Here is a 17,863-nt window from a genome sequence, read left to right on the forward strand (position 1 = left end):
CTCCTCCCCCCCTTCCCCGGGGTCGAGGTTGATGCCATATCTGAAACCCGGCTGGGCAAATTTCAGAGAGAGGAACTCCTCCCTCTGGGCCCAGCCAGGTTTCAGTTACACATGCCAGGTCGGCCTCCTCATCCAGGATCAGATCCCGGATGAGGAGAGCTTTATTTACCACCGACCTGGCATTGAGTAGCAGCAACCTGAGCCCAGGGCCAGATTTACACTCATCACCAGTATTCTGGGTTGAGCTCACGGAGCCGGAACAAGGGATCGTTATTAAGCAACGATCCCTCCTTCCCCTGTAACGGCTAGCTCCGTGACTCCCGCCATATCTGCCTCTCCCCAGCAGCACTGAGATATCCTGACCCTCTGTCACCCCAGAGATAGCCGCCCCTGCCCCTCCCGCCTCTCCAGCGCCAGGTTGGCCTAGTGTATTATTTACATCACTCCCATTCATTTCACCCATACTATGATCCCACCCATCCCATCCGCCCCATCCATACCAATCATTTGCTCCATACACCCTATGCCCATCCCAGTTATCCATCAATAAAACACCCCCCCAATAATTTAGTTAAAATATAAATCAATTAATTAAAATACTACAGTTAAAATACTAATAAAAGAAGTAAATACAAATAGAAAATATAGAATATATAAAATATAGGTAATAGTATAACAATTCAGTTGATTAAAATGAACCCAGTCAGCTGGCCTAGGGGTTAATTCTCTGCCTTACAAGGCAAAGGTTACTAGTTCAAGTCCCAGTGAGGGTATGGCTAGCTGATGAGGCCAAAATAAGGCCAAAATAGATCTATCCTAGTCTCCCCTAATTTTCAAATTCAGCAAAAACATGTGATATATATATATATGTATGTATGTATGTATGTATGTATGTATGTATGTATGTATGTATGCATGCATGCATATAAACATACACACACATACCTAATATTATTTTCTGTCAAATCACCCTGGTATACCCAAACATGGGAGGAGCATAGAGCTTCCTGTTTTTCTCTTGGCCCCTGCAGGGGCCACATCCAATTACACATATTTTCTCTTTACTATATATAATCTAATCGAAGGTAATGTATATGTAAACTATTTAGAGAAAAATATTTAGCCTGCCTTCTAACTACTTTCAGCAGATTTTATTTTGTTCAGTAGGCTAACTCACAGAGGTGTATACAAAGTGTGCAGCCATTCACTTTCTTACTGTATATACCTTGCAGGCTAAAGACCTACGTAACAGATCCGGTCAACTGGTTGAATAACGTAGATCTAACCAATCAATAGTAATTAAATAATAGGCTGCCCTAAACGGGTACAAACGATCGCTACTTCCCAGCTTTCCTCCTTACGTTGTGACAACCGCCCCTCCTCGATTTCGTCTCACTTGGTTCAGTCCGGACTTGTGCCGCGGATGGGCGAGACGTGAACGTTACCCGGCCGCAGTGTTCGCTTTCAGACGTCACCCCTTTACCTTTCACAGGCAGTGGTTCGGCCCATGACCTCTGCTCCAGCGGGGAGCAAATAAATCAAGCGCGGCCGACGCTCTTTGCACGGGCGACTTCCATCTCTGTTCAGTTTTCTTGACTTAGTTAGAGGCGGCTTGGTTTGCTGCGCGCGTGCGCACTCTTCCTTTGCCCCGAAGTCTCGAGCCATTTCCCTCCCCGCCCCCCCTCCTCCCACTCGTGGCTCGGGTCGCACTTCGGGGTTTGTCTCGCCTCCTCCCCCCCCCCGCCCTTCCCCGACGGTTTGAGGCGCGCGCGCACCGCCAGGGGCAGACGGGAGCCCGAGCCGCGCGCGCCCGCGCGCTCTCTCTCCTATGTGAGGAGAGCCTCCGATGCCGCTGCTGTGAGATGGCATCATTTTGTTGTGCTGGGGCGGCAGCGGCGACGGTGCCGACGGTTGGAAGCGGTGCCGAAGGTTGAGGAGAACCCAGCCCTTCTGTCAGAGAGAGAGAGAGAGAGAGAAAAGGGGGCGGCGGCGGCACTACTTCGCAGCTGGGCTCCAAGCCACGGTAAGAGCGAGCGAGTGAGAGGAAAAAAGCAGCCATTCAGCCCAGCTTTGACTCTTTTGACAAATAAACAGGCTACGTAAGCCGCCGCCGTCTCGCCCCGGCTATTCTATTCCTTGGCAGGGGCCTGAGAGAAAGAGAGGGAGGAGGGAGGGAAAGGGGGAAGAGAAGGCTTCTTTTGAGGGTCGTCTTTGGGGGGGAAGGAGCTCTTCATGCCCCTCGGGGAACCTCTCGGTTTCGTGACGTCCCGTCTGAGCAAATGGGAAAGAAGGGCCAGATCTGCCCTCTGCTTGTTTTTTTTCTTTCCCTTCCCCTGCCCGGCTTGGTCAAGGGAAACCCGGAGGGCAGAGGCTGATTGCCAGCCTTCTTTCTCTTCACAGATCCGACGCTTAACTCCTTGGCCTGGTGTCACCTTGTTTATTCGCATTTTAGGTCTTTAACCGCCGGGAGGGGTAAAGGGTAAGGCGGGCCGTGGGAGACGAGCCAGGTTTTGAGGGCTGAACCTTGAACCCCGTTAGCAGCGTTGATTGGCAGAGGCGTCGGGTGCCCTGGGAAGCATTCGGCCACACCAGGGGTGACTTTATTTCTGGATCCAAAGGACGGGGGGAGGGAGGGGGGTGTCTGTCTTTATGTTTGTTGGTATTGATTTCTGGGGGAAGGAGGCGACGAGGGAAAGGAGTGTCTCACTTTAGGATGACTTGCTTTAACTCTGCAGCGTTTCTTCTTCTCCATTGCTCCGTGCAACCCCCTCGCACCCGCCTTTGCCCCAAATACTGTACTGCATTTTCTCCAAGTGTAGTTTTGTTGCTAGAAGGCTGAAGGCCTGGAAGTGTTGATTATATCTTACAGAAATATTCTCCATTTCTTTTTGAAGAAATATGTACATGTGTGCGTGTGTGTAGCTGGCCAGATAATGCAGATGTTCATTTGAAAACAGTTCCCTAAGTCCCTGACTTTTTTCAATGAAGTGCATGGGATGTAGCATTGATTGAAATGGTGGAGGAAAAAGTGTTATGTAATAAGTTTAATAGCATTCTTCCGAATTATAAAGTCTTGGGACTAAAATCTTACTTGTGTTTTAAAGTGAAATTGACTTATGGTGTGACATTAGTCTTCTGGAATGGGTTGGTAAATATTAGTATTCAAGAATCATACTTGATTCTTTTTTATGTAATTGATGTTGAAATGTTTTATTTAATAAACCTTTTTATTGAAATGTTTCTTGAATAAACTTTTTATCTTTGTCTTTTTATTTAGCACTGTAATGTGATACAAGACTTTCCATTAAGACTTGCTTTGCTTAGGTATATCTACTACATTTTGGAATAATACATCCTAGGTTTTAAACATGCTTCCAATTTTTTTTGGCAGACTAGTATCTTTAATCCTTTTAGGTTCATATCTAACCTATAGTATTGAACTGGTATTTAATATTTTAACTATATGTAGGTCATCTTTTAAAATAATAAAATGCACAGGTACTTGTGGAATAGGAATTTTGGGCAGTAGTCTTTGTAACTCTTCATTAATGGGCAGTAATTGCCATAGTATTATTTTTATCATCATTTTAAAAATAAACATATTGTTTCCTCCAGCTTGTCATCTCTAGCATCTCAGTTATCATTTAAAAAGAGCAAAAATATTAATTTTTTAAAATATTGCTAATTTAGCTGCTAACTTATCTTAATAATTTGAGATATGGAACAATTTAGTGCTCCTACACACTAAGAATTCTGTGCAATATGTGATCGATTTACTATTTTTTAGCAGAAATAAGTGAAGTTTTCTAATTACAATACTTGGAGCAAAACTAAGTACCATTAGCAGGATTTAGTACCATTTCAACATGTATAAAAGTTGGTGGCAAATGACACTTCAAAAAAGAAAAATTAGTAATTTTAAAAGGTATTGATGCATTCAAGTCAAGCTTGACAATAGTACAGATGTGGTTTGTTTTTGCTGCCTCCTGGGAACGTTTTTACACTTCCCAGTCTTAATTAATATATATATATACAGTGATCCCTCGATCTTCACGATCTCGATCTTCGCGAAACGCTATATCGCGATTTTTCAAAAAATATTAATTACAAATATTTTCCCACCCGATGATGTCACTCTCTTCCTTTCTCATCTTTCTTTCTCTCTCTCTTTCTCTATCTTGCTTCTTCCTCTCTCACACTCTCTTCCTCCCTCTCTCATCTCTTTCTTTCCTTCTCTCTCTTTCTCTATCTCTCCCCCTCTTGCTCTCGAGCGGCGCGTGGGCGGCGGGGAAGACCCAGGGAAGGTTCCTTCGGCCGCCCAGCAGCTGATCTGCTCAGCAGCGCCGCAGCAGCGAGGAGCCGAAGATCCGGGTTTCCCCTTTGCGTGGGCGGCGGGGAAACCCGGATCTTCGGCTCCTCGCTGCTGTGGCGCTGCCGAGCAGATCAGCTGCTGGGCGGCTGAAGGAACCTTCCCTGGGTCTTCCCTGCCGCCCACGCAAAGGGGAAACCCCGATCTTCGGCTCCTCGCTGCTGCGGCGCTGCCGAGCAGATCAGCTGCTGGGCGGCGGAAGGAACCTTCCCTGGGTCTTCCCAGGTGCGGAAGTAAAAACACCATCTGCGCATGCGCAGCCATGGAAAAAAAGGGTGCGCATGCGCAGATGGTGTTTTTACTTCCGCACCACTATATCGCGAAAAATCGATTATCGCGAGGGGTCTTGGAACGGAACCCTCGCGATAATCGAGGGATCACTGTATATATAGTTAGTTAGTTAGTTAGTTAGTTAGTTAGTTAGTTAGTTAGTTAGTTATTGGATTTGTATGCCGCCCCTCTCCGCAGACTCGGGGCGGCTAACAACAGCAATAAAATAGCACATAACAATAATCCAATACTAAAAACAGTTAAAAACCCATTATTATAAAAACCAATCATACATACAGACACACCATGCATAAAATTGTAGAGGCCTAGGGGGAAAGTGTATCTCAATTCCCCCATGCCTGGCGGCAGAGGTGGGTTTTAAGCAGCTTACGAAAGGCAAGGAGGGTGGGGGCAATTCTAATCTCTGGGGGGAGTTGGTTCCAGAGGACCGGGGCCACCACAGAAAAGGCTCTTCCCCTGGGCCCCGCCAAGCAGCATTGTTTGGTTGACGGGACCCGGAGAAGACCCACTCTGTGGGACCTAACTGGTCGCTGGGATTCATGCAGCACTGGAAGTAAATAAGTATAGTCATACCACTGAATATAGCCAAATATTATCTGAGACAATGGTGCCCACACATGTCTACTCGACATGTGGCACAACATTTTGTACCCATATAAGCCTTACCAGCCACCTGTGGACACATCGTAGACAGTCCACAATCCGTTAGATGTCAGAGTCCTCTTCAAACATGATGGACAAACATCATCATCAGAGACAGAGAGCCTTGCCATAAGTACATATATCTTGTTAGCATCTATGTTAATATGTTAGAGTGCAACAAGATGTATTGCTTATAAACATCAACTGAAACATAATATAGTGACTTCAGTTTAGTATCTATCTTTATAATAGTGATATAAAGATTAGTCTCATTGAGCTAAATAGAGCATACAGTGATCCCTCGATTTTCGCGATCTCGATCTTCGCAAAACGCTATATCGCGATTTTTCCCACCCGATTACGTCACTCTCTTCCTTCCTTTCTCATCTTTCTTTCTCTCTCTCTTTCTCTATCTTGCTTCTTCCTCTCTCACACTCTCTTCCTCCCTCTCTCATCTCTTTCTTTCCTTCTCTCTCTTTCTCTATCTCTCCCCCTCTTGCTGGCGGGCGGCGGGCGGCGGGGGCATCAGCGAGGAGCCGGGGTTTCCCCTTTGCGAGGGCGGCGGGGAAACCCCGACCTTCGTCTGCTCGCTGCTGCCGCCGAGCAGATCAGCTGCTGGGCGGCCGCAGCAGCGAGCAGACGAAGATCCGGGTTTCCCCGCCGCCCACGCAAACTCCACCATCTGCGCATGCGCGGCCATGGAAAAAGGGCGCACATGCGCAGATGGTGTTTTTACTTCCGCAACCCTACATCGCGAAAAATCGATTATCGCGAGGGGTCTTGGAACGGAACCCTCGCGATAATCGAGGGATCACTGTACTATCAAGCTAATTATATTATAGAATCTATTTTGGCAGTATTAAAATAGCATTACTTATTTTCTGAGCATAATTCAAAACATTAGAGATAAGGTAGATTTTAACGGATGTGGGAAATTAGAAAAGTTGCTATTATTTGAATAGTTCTGCAAAACTTTTAATTATTGTTAATGAGATAAAATGAAGCAAGTGGGATTTAAGTGTAATTGCTTGTTCTCTTCAAATGTTGATACTTTTGATGACCTTTTCAAATTATAGATCTAAATATGAATAAACACAAACACAAATATTTGAATATTTAAGCAGCATCATTTCTTATGCAATTCTTTGTTATTTCAACAAAGTCTCCTGAAGGCTAGGTTCAGATATTGCACTAAGCTAAATTATAACCTAATTCAGATTTGAATCAAGTTTGTAATATAAAAAGAATACCGTACTACAAAAAGGATGAAGAAAGTCAGATACAGATACCAGTTTTTAAATATAAACAATAATTTTTAAAGAATGATGAAAGTTGTTTAGAAGAGACAGAAAAGCTGAAACGCAGCAGATTCAGTGTTATGACTATACTTATTTACTTCCAGTGCAAGTTTCATATCCTTAAAATAAGTGATTATTGTGCTACAGTGTAGTGGAATGTTTGTTGCTACACCATTCGCAAAGAAGAATGAAAGGCTGTTCTTCATCAGAGCAGATGTAATCAGCTTTTATCCCTCTATTGACATCAAAAAGAATAAAGTTATCACCACAATAACCAAGCTTACTTGCAATAGCTTAGTTCAGTTGGGGAGGGGGACACTGATCATAATCTATAGCTAGATCAGCAATAATGCCTACTCTTCCATGCTTCTTTGAGATTTAGATCATTCTTTTTAAATAGAAATCCAAACAAAGGGTAGAATTTTATTTAGTCCATTAATTTAACTTCTTTCAAAAGCTATCAGAAGCCAAGACATATAATATTTTGGAGCTCAAAGGGAGAAAGAGGATTGAGATGGCTTTGTAAGAAAATGAATAAATTTAAACATGGTAAATATAATGAAACAAAAATGGCTGGGGATAGGGATTAGGTGGGTTGAATGGTAGTTTTAATTATTTTTCTCAGTGGAACTGATAGGTGGGAGAAAAATATGGGGAAAGGTGAAACTTTTAAGAGCTCAAAGTCAGGTATAATCAAAATAATTGATTGATCAAAATAATTTTTAAAATTAAATTCTTTAACTTTTAATTAAAAGAGTTAATTATTTATTAACTATTTCATCTTTACAAGTCTTTTGTTCAATCTTTTTGCAAAAACTCAATTTTTGTTAAACAATTCAGCTAATTTTCTGATAGGTTCCTCAAATATTTTCTGAAGCAAACCTCATTTAATTCTCTCTATAGTTTGCTCTAGCAGTTTTCACCTCCATTTTTGCCACTTTTCTGGTGATTTGGGTGCTATTAAGATATTATGTATTTATTTATTGAAGTGTAGCAAACAAGGGAAAGAGAAAAGATAAACTATTCTCCCCTTTTAATTTTTGTCTTCCTGTGTCCTTAATACTTTAGTCTCAAGTAGCACTGTAGTTACAGGCAGCATCATAGTCAAAATAGTTGCATAGTTATAATTAACGTCAAAGTGTGGTTCATATTATCTCTATCTTTTGTCCTTTAAATCAGGGATCCCCAACCTTTTGGACTTTAGGGACCACCAAGGTCATACTTTTAAATCCCGTGGACCACCAAATTCATAATTTTAAGTCCAGAGGATCACTAATAAATACATTTGTAAAATAATGATCAGAGAACTTACATTTCATCAATATGAAATGGACCTATTTAACAAAATTATAAATGCTTATTTAGTTATAACAAAATCATAATTGCTTATTTAATAACAAAATCTTTAAAGGTTGTTTAATTGTAACAAAATTATTACAAGTAGTATGATTATTACAAAATAATTGAAGCTTATTTGGTGGTGGCTTGCTGATGTTGTTGGGAAAGTCAGTCCCATATTCCACAGCTCTACATATCTATTCATATGAACTGCATTGTGGTTGTGAGTTTGGCTGAAATCCCTGGAAGAGATGGTATAAGATCTCAATAGTGATGAATAGAGGAAAATATGATAAGAGTTGAGAAACATGTTTTTAATGGGGACTGAGCCCCAGGTACTATCATATTTTTCGTACTATAAGACGCACTGTATACCATAAGACACACAGTAGCTTTGGAAGAGGAAAGCAAGAAATAAAATCTGCCTCTGCCTTCCATTATACATCCAGTATTCATCTGGCTAGCACTCTTGCAGCAAACAGCAAACAACCTGGTCAGCTTCAGCACATTATCATAGTCCCAGCACATGGCTCATCAGGGCTCTGCTCCATTACACCCATCATCGGTCAACTGAGCTGAGCTACTCTGCTGCCAGTGAACGCTGGAGCCTTTGCTTTTTGGCAGTTGGATTGGCCTTCCGGAGGGGATCACCGCTCTTACGCCCTGCCTATCGATGGTAATTGGCAATGATACATGGCGATCCTGCCACCTAGAACAGCTTATCAGCGATATTCTGTAAGGCCGATCCGCCAATCAGCTGCTTGGCAGCAAAAACTCCAGCATTCCCCAGTGGTAGTGAATGGTTTGCCGCTGCCACAACAACCCCCCCCCCCGCAGTATTCATTCTATAACAGTGATGGCGAACCTATGACACGCGTGTCAGCACTGACACGCGTAGCCATTTTCGGTGACACGCGGCCGCCTCCCAGCTGCCTCCTTCCGTGTGGGCGAGCCTGCAGAGCGCAGGCTTGCCCACACGCTGCCTTTGGCAGCACAAGCATGCCTGTCCGGCCGGGGGAAGAAGCACGTGCCCCAAAATACCCCCCACGCAGCCTTTTCCATGGACGCGCACTCCCCATCCCCCTGCCAGCCTGCGGGGGGGGAGCGGGGAGGCCCCGGCAGTAGAAGGCGCTTCCCCCGCCCGCCCGATCCGTCCGCTCTCCTCCTCTTCCGCCGAAAGAAAAGCGCGGGGCTGCCTTCTTGAGCCTCCCGTAGCTCCACCCCGCTTTGCCCTGCCTGTCATCCTCCGTTGTGTTTTCGGGGGGGGGGAAGCGGCGGGAAAGCCCTGTGCTGGCCAGGAAAGCCGGCTTTCCGAGAAAGCAGCGCGCTTTTCAAATGCGCTGCTTTCTTGCAACTCTTTCCTGGGGGGGGAGTGGCCTCCTCCCTCCCCCCTGCTGAGGGGGGCGGCGGCGGCATTTTCAAAGTGCCGGGCAGCCAGTCATCCTCCTCCTCCCCACTCCACCCATGCCGAGGGAACAGTCTCGTCAGCGGCTGAGAAACCGCTTGGCGTGAAGGCCAAGCTGGGCTGGGGCCGGGGGAAAGCACCACGCCATCCCCTGAGCCGCCTGGCCCAGGTGCCGGAGAGAACAGCCAGCGTACAAGCACAGCCAGGAACAAGCGGGAGGTGAGATGCCTAGTTCCCCCCGTGTTGTTTGCAGGGGGAATAAGGGAAAGTCTGGGGCGGGAAAGAGGAAATCCCGGGGGAGGAGGAGGAGTTGGGCGGAGCACCAGTATCTCTCTGTAAGGTGGGTGGCAGATCTCGAGCCCGGCGGTTTCTCTGCGGGTGGGCTTCTTTAACGGCGGAGGGCAGGGAGTCGCTTTCCTCAGAGGGGAGGAGGTGTCTCTATGCGGGCGATGGGTGCCATGACAATTGCTGAGGGAGAAGGTGGCGGTTCGGTCTCTTCCCTTTTCCCTCTCTCTGTTCCCATATATGTTAGATATTGTTCTCCTAATACTGCACAGAATTTATAAGAGGAGATAGCAATTCTTTCAATGTTTATGGGTTTTGAAAAACAAAGCTAGAAATTGTTTTCTTCTCTATAAAGTAAGAAGTTCAACATTGGTTTGGAAGTGGTATGTAGGAATTTAAAAAAATATTTGTTTCAGACATGATAATCAAATTTGGAATTGTGGGCATTGCTATGCTTACAAACCAATTTTCAGCTTCTTTTTTTTAGTAACAGCAAGAAGTGTATGAGCTGCCAACTAAATCATTTAAATTATGATAACAAATGTTACTGTGCATTGCTTCTGTCGAAAATGTTTGTTTCATATATCCCCACTAGCATACTGGAAACTCCATAATCTTTTGAGTGACTTTTTAATAGTGAAATTTACTATTCCAAATCATTTTTTACATTTTTGGCTTTTTAGCATGGAAACATTTTTACCCAATCCTAATCATCAATTCATTGACAGTGCTGATAAACGTTTGTGGCATTTCTACTTCTGTGACTCAAGGTTTTTTTTGCAATTATCAGACATTGATTCAGGTGTCAACAAAAGTAAGCAAGTTCATTCATCCCATCAAAACATAGTCATAAATATCATATTTTAAATAAAATAAATATTTGAAAATTAAATTATACAATTATGTAATTGTTTTATTTAACATATATTATAACATGAAATTTAAAAGTATTTCCTTGCCTAGCCCTTATGCTAGTGAAAGGATTAATTTATTCATAAAGTGGGTTACATAAATTGGTTTATCTTTTTAGGAATCTGTTTCAGAATTTGAGAACCTCTATGGTTAGATTCATTAACTATTGACAAAATACATAGCACTGCTCAGGCATGAATATTTATTTATTCATTCATTCATTCATTCATTCATTCATTCATTCATTCATTCATTCATTCATTCATTCATTCATTCATTTATTACTTTTATGCTGCCCAGGCCCAAAGGGACTGCCGCTCAGACACTATAGTTTTCTGCCCACACCGGGAAAAAATTAGAGGGAATATTGATTGGCGTGGCGCCAAGCGTCGGAGCCCACCACAAACGGTGGTTGGCTCGCAGGGGCCGCTGGGAGCGAGGGGAGGGGTTGCAGGCCTATTTCAGGGTCTGCACCCCTCACCCTCGCCCCTCTGCTCCCTGCTCGCCTTCCAGAATGGTGTTACAGGAGACGGTGCTAAGGTAAACCCTTACCAGGTTATTAATTTGTAATTTAAAAAAATCATGCCGGGCTCGCAAAAAAGAGAGTCTGAAAAACCCCCCTGCGTGGACGTCGCACCATTTGCTTCCTCCTTTGGCGGCTCATAACTAGATTTTTACAACCCCCCACCCCCCTTGATAAGCTTTTTCTTGAATCTGAACAGTTTGGGGGTTCGCCAAAGAGAGAAAAGTGAACGAGAGGGAGAGAGAAAGGGAGGAAGAGAGAAAAGTGAACGAGAGGGAGAGAAAGGGAGGAAGAGAGGAAGGAAGAGATAAATATAAAGGGAGAGAGGGAGAAAGATCGGGAGGGGAAGAGGGGAAGGAAGGAAAAGAGAGAGAGAAAGAGAAAAAAGTGGAAGGAAGAGAAACAAAGGAAGGGAGAGAGAGAGATAAAGAAAGAGAAAAAAGTGGAAGGAAGAGAAAGAAAGGAAGGGAGAGAGAGAGAAAGAGAAAAAAGTGGAAGGAAGAGAAAGAAAGGAAGGGAGAGAGAGAGAAAGAAAAAAGTGGAAGGAAGAGAAAGAAAGGAAGGGAGAGAGAGAGAAAGAGAAAAAAGTGGAAGGAAGAGAAAAAGGAAGGGAGAGAGAGAGAAAGAGAAAAAAGTGGAAGGAAGAGAGAAGGAAAGAAAGGAAGGAAGGGAGAGACAGAGAAAGAGTGACAGAGAGAAGATAGGAAGAGAGAGAGAGAAATGATAGAATAAAGGGGAGAAAAAAAAGAGAAATGAGAAAATGATTGAGGCAGAGAATGACAGGAAAGAGAAAGTGAGAGAGAAGGGACTCTTGATTTAAAACATATAATAACATAAACATAATAACAGAGAAAAAAACCCCCAACCCTCACCTGTTTTTATTAATAGTTATGTTTTTGAATTTGCTGGTTGTTTTAATTTTAATAGTAATAGAGTTTTGTTTTGTTTTATTATTAATTTCTTTTAATAAAAAAGAAGGGATTTATTATTTATTTATATTTATATTTATTTTTTGTTTGTTTATCTGTCTATCTACCTACCTATCTACCTACCTATCTACCTACCTACCTATCTATCTACATACATATATATACTTCTATGCCGCCCAGTTTTTTTCTCAAGGTGACACACCACCCGAGTTATGCTCAGTTTTTTGGCGAATTTTGACACACCAAGCTCAAAAGGTTGCCCATCACTGTTCTATAAGATGCACAGACATTGCTCTCTTTTTTTTTGAGAGGTAGGGAAGTGCAAAAAATACAGTAATTCCTGTGGTATTTTATTTGTTTTATTATTTATTTATTTATTTGTCAAACAATTATAGGATGGTAATTTGTACAAATAAAACATTAGATAAGTAATGATAAAAAATAATGATAGAAGACAATAGCACAGGGACAGTAGGCACAATGGGGAGTTAGGAGTTTCTTAGACTTAACTATAAGACCCAGATGGTAGGATTTCAAGTTTCTAGGTTGTCTGCTGGTGATGGTGAAGACTAGATCAGTTTGTAATAAAGCTGTCTTGATTCTATTGTTTTTTTAAAAAGTGTTTCTAGCATTTTTAATTGTGTTTTTTTTGCCAGCCACCCAGGGTCCTTGATTGAGATAGGTGGTATAGAAAATGAATGATTGAATAACTGACTGACTGACTGAATAACTAAATGGTTCATCAGCATTTAACAAGATTGCTCCCAGAAATGCACTGGTTACTGGCTTGTTCTTATCTTTAAAGTCCTTCATAGTTTAAGACCTGGGCATGTTCAGGGCTGCTAACTATCTGCATGTCGATTAGGAAGATTGTAATTTTTGTATTCCTTGTCTTATGGAATGTCATCTGGAGGATCTATGCTTCATAATGAATTTAGTCAAATTTATATGGTCTGCCATATCAAGAAAAGCTTCCTTCAGAGATTGGTTCAGTTCTCACGCTACTGAATTTTCATGAAGAAATAGAGGTTTGATTGTTTCAGTATGCTTTCAGGATTTGCTGTTACTTTGTTCTTCTTGTCAGGATTCCTAGAACAAATAACTATCAAAGTGTTGGTGTTCCTAGATAAATATTTGTACTGAGGAAAAATATTCAATCATATATTTGCTAGTCAAACCAGAAAAGTATTAGTAGCATTTTTAGTTAGGATTTGTGTTTGATCCTAAAACCTTTATCTCTCATCTAAGAGCTATGATGGCTTCTTGTTTTTTAGTAAATTATACTCTTTCATTTTGTTTCATATATTACTTACATAAACTATGAAACTAAGCCCAAGTTCTAATACAATCCTGATGAATTATGTCTAAGATGACTGGCCTTTTCCTGCCTGCCTGTTCTTTGGAACATTGTTGTTGCAACTAAAATAGAAACCCTAGAAAAAAAGGACCATACCTTTGGCCAGTGGGAAAAATGGGATAATTGACTAAATTATTGGACTAAATAACTGTTGATCTGAATAAACAAGTTGCCTCTTAGATGATCACTTGCTAAAATGTCTCTTTGGTATTGGGAGATTTAAGATAAAATTATTATGCAAAGCAGTTTAGGGATATTTGAGACTTTGAGGCAGAGCGCGGGGTAGCAAAGGCATAACTACTTTACCACTGCTGTTTCTTTGTCGCCTGTTGTGTATGTACAATCTTTATAGTACATAATTTTCCAAGAACTGAACAACAGAATTACTTCTGTGATACCTAACTGCACAGACCAATTGGTCTGCCCAATTTGTCCACTGATTTATTTATTTATTTATTTATTATTTGGATTTGTATGCCGCCCCTCTCCGAAAACTCGGGGCGATTTAACATTCTTAACTACATTATTTGGTATATACCGTGTTTTCCCCAAAATAAAACCTATCCTGGAAATAAGTCCTAGCTTGATTTATATGATATAAGCCTTACCCCCAAAATAAGCCCTAATAAGATAATTTCTCAGCTGCAGTGGCCTTTCCTGAAGGCTTTTGATGATGAAATGGAGGCTGGTGGGGTGCTGCGTGTTAGCGCAGAAGAAATGGCAAGCAGCAGACACATGGGCTCCTGCTGGTTGGGCTGTCAGTGCTGCCACCCTGAGGTGAGACAGTGGAAAAGACATCCCTTGAAAATAAGGTCTAATGAAAGAAAGAGAATGGATATTGGGGAGCTTGTGAAAAAGAGGGCAAACAGAAATTAATTTTTTGAGTGAGTTTATAAAGTTAGCATCCTGCCAAAAAATTAATACATCAAGTTAGAGTTATAGCCATGACTTAATAGGTATGTACTATGTTTCTCGATTTAACAAAAGAGCATACAAATTATATCTTTTGCAAATGAAAGTTTGCATTTTGCTGGAATATAAAATGAAAGGCTTTATATTTTTGGCCAGCCATCTTTGAAACTCATCAAGAAAAGGGAAGAAAACAAGCATTATATAGAAAGCTCTCCATGAAGGTCAGCAGAATGGAGAATCTAGGTATCAGGCTCACTGGTTAGATCACAGCAGAGTGACCCTACCATAATATTTAAAAACACACTTTATTTATGAGAAAACTTTTCTACCATTTAGTGCATAGTTTTCAAATACTTTGGCATCAAACCTTCACCATTTGGTTGAAGAGGAATTGTCTTGGATTTTATATAACATACAATATAGTAATATACATAAAATCATATAATGTGTACAGTTTACAATCTTGTGGGGCTGCATTACTAGTTGTCCGGGGTTGCATGTGGCCTGGGGGTTGCAAGTTGGGCACATTTGATTTAGTGGATTCATAAAGTTATAAAAAAAGGGCAAAATTCATAAAGTTTTCACAACTTTATGAATGGAGTGCAGAGGCCATCTGTATTAAAAGTATGAGCATAAAAGATCTCTGAGAAGAAAAAGATGAAAAAAAAAATATGAGTCTATATTGGATGAAAAGTAAGCATAGTGGGACAAGCTGGGAAACAATTATAAGACCAAGCTGAAGAGCAATAACTGGGGCAAGACACTGATACCTCAAGCTTGTAAGGATGTGTCTTTGTGTAAGACAAAACTCAGAAGATAAGGCTGGAAAGGAATTCAAAATATTGCGAGAGTTTGGATATGGCTGTGAGTGTCCCAGTTTGTCTGAAGTATAGTAAAAGAGGCTATTGCTGTTTCTAGGCAATAGAATGACAGAATAGGAAAAAAGCAGAACTGATTAGCATTTTCTTTGTAATTCTTAAGAGAAAGAGAAAATTTTCCCGTATATTATTGAGGAATGAAGTGCAAGAACCTAGTTGAGGATTCATTTTTTAAAAATCCTTCAGGGAACTCTTATTTCTAGGGGGAAAAAATCATTTTTTTTAGGATGTGAGGGAAGCTGAAGCCTAGAAACATGTTTTTCTTAGTGACTTCTGTAATAGCTATAATACCTCTCTAATATTAAATACCTGAAAAATTGAAGAAGTTTGAAATTTTTAAAGCTGTTTTGAAATATGATGGCGATATGCTATTGTTGGTTATTGCTTTTACAAGCAATATTTTTCTGCAATTTTATATGTTTTTATGAGGTTTTTTGTTAATGTTAATTGTCAGGAAACTTTGTTACTTGCAATAGCATGCAAAACAAATAAAATTCCTAGAGAGCTGTTGAGGTGCTGGCAGACTGGAAAAAGCTAACACATTTTAAAAAGTGGAAGACTTATAAAGTGACACTGTACATGAGAAAAAAATAGGGCTTCTACATGGGCAAACAGTGTAAAGTAACAATTAAAGTGACCAATATAATTTTAACAAAATCTATCACTGAAGTAACAGTTCAGTGGTCAGACTATATGTGGACATCTGTGTCAATTGCTGAGTACCTCACATTAAAGTGGACATAGAGAAACTGGAGTAAATTCAGATCAGAACTACTGCTCTGAAGGAGGGGAAAGCATTATGAAGAATGGTTACATCAATTATGCATATATAACTTGTGAGAAGTAAGATAGTAGAGAGAAAATATAGTAGTGGTTTGCAAATAACTGAAAGGTTGTCATGTGGAAGAGATAGACTTTTTCTTTTTTTAAAAAAAGAGCAGGGTGATGAATATGTTGAAATAGAAAATGTTGAAATAGAAGAATCATTCAACATTAGGATGAATTTTCTGATGGTAAGAATGATTGAACAATAAACAATTTATATAGAATAGTAGCAAACAACTTCCTTTGTTGGAGGCTTCTAGAAAGACTGATAGTCCTCTGTTGTGGATGACTTAGTGGATATGTACACTAATCAGAATTCAGGTTGGTTTAAATAAATAACATACTTTCAACTTGTATATAAGTTGCAGGAGGTTTGTTTTCCTCTTAGACTTCCAAATTCTTGTGGGAAGTGGTGATTTTGTGTTTTTGTCTGGCAAGGTACATGATATCTGTATTGACATTCTGTTATCTAGAAAAATGATAAAGAGAATGTTCTTTCTTTGCCCTAATGTGGTGTAATGAGCTTAATGGTTGATTATCTGTGAATAGGTTTTTGATAGTTTGTTGGCTTTCCTTCTTAGATTTTTCTCAGCTGAAATTTATAACACTGGACATTTCTATAATATCAACTACAAAACTTTGAAATTAAACCAATTAATATATATTTTTCAATACTTAAAGTTTCTAAAATGTATCATTCAAGATGGAATTTTAGGATCAGTTTGCTTTGGAATGGTGTGGGTTTTTTGTTGTTTTGATACTTGAATTACGGTTTGAGACCTAGAATGAAAAAAAAAGAGGAAAATGAGTAATCAAGCTGCTGTTACTATGGATCTGTACTATACTATGATCAATAGTATTTAATGAAAAATACTAGTATTCAGTGAAAAAGATGAATGGTAGAAGAAACAAACCACCAGACCAGGATATTAAAGGTGAGCTAACATCCACACTTTTAAAGAATCTTGACAGTTTGGGTTAGAATTTATATATAACATTTATTAACATTTACTTTTTCACTAATATGGATTATTAATTTAAATATGGAATATCATTTACTTGTCTCATGCCTTTTACATTATAAGACCCTAAGGGCAGGGACTGTTGTTTCTAATTATAAATGCTGCTCTAAAAGCTTTTCAGCTGAAGAATTAGGCATAAATGTTTTAAAAGTAAATCAATAGTTTATTTTTATCTTAGCTAATATTAACAATAAACAACTACTTGCATTCCAGAATGTCATCTGTTTTTCAATCGGTTATTATTTAGTAACATATTTAAGTTATTAACTTAGATCAAACTACGTTTAGTTTTTACTTTTACAATTTTGTACCATTTGCTATAATTACAGTTTTTCTAAATATTTAGCAATCTTTTTCTATATTTTAACTAATACCATATAGTATTCTAATTCAGTTTAAGAGAACAGAAAATAAAATATTTTATTTGTTTTTAATTTGAGAAGAAGATGAACATTATTATAGAAATATAGCATAAGGGTTTCTTGGTGTATATCTATACCTGCCTGATAATGCCTGTGTATTAGGATCTTACATTGTGACAGTTGTAAAATGACTTGGGACATGTGACTGACTCAATTTTATGTTTTTGCAATGATGATGTTCATCCATTGTGTTTGAAGAGGACCTTGACATCTAAAATGGGGGGATTTCAAAACTTGTGTGTGAATTGGATTAAAGTGAGGGAGAGGTGCGCATAGTCAGCCTCATTCTCTCTTCCCAGATTCCATCTTGCTCCAATAGCAAGAGTTGAGACAGTTGGAGATGGGCTGGGCTCAATGGCTGACCAGGGTGTCTTTCGTGCCTTGCTGTGATCTTAGTATACCACATCACTTGCAGGTCATTAAGTAAATGTGGCAGGCTGTAAGTGAGCCAATGA

The 17,863-nt window shown here is 40.4% G+C and overlaps 1 protein-coding gene across 4 annotated transcripts in view; it reads left to right on the plus strand.

Annotated features, from left to right (window-relative positions):
* Positions 1-1,778: 1,778 nt before the first annotated feature.
* WWP1 (WW domain containing E3 ubiquitin protein ligase 1) overlaps positions 1,779-17,863 on the plus strand; it is a 60,899-nt gene continuing 44,814 nt past the window's right edge. For 2 of the 4 annotated variants that reach the window (XM_070748001.1, XM_070748002.1), the window contains exon 1: positions 10,858-16,899. In XM_070748001.1, coding sequence (XP_070604102.1) covers positions 16,861-16,899 — 39 coding nt within the window. In that variant the 5' untranslated portion in view covers positions 10,858-16,860. Of the gene's footprint in view, positions 2,024-10,857; positions 16,900-17,863 lie in introns of those variants that run through there. The other 2 variants (XM_070748003.1, XM_070748005.1) reach the window with 2 other exon arrangements.

Source organism: Erythrolamprus reginae, chromosome 3, assembly GCF_031021105.1.
Source record: "Erythrolamprus reginae isolate rEryReg1 chromosome 3, rEryReg1.hap1, whole genome shotgun sequence".
Taxonomy (NCBI): domain Eukaryota; kingdom Metazoa; phylum Chordata; class Lepidosauria; order Squamata; family Dipsadidae; genus Erythrolamprus; species Erythrolamprus reginae.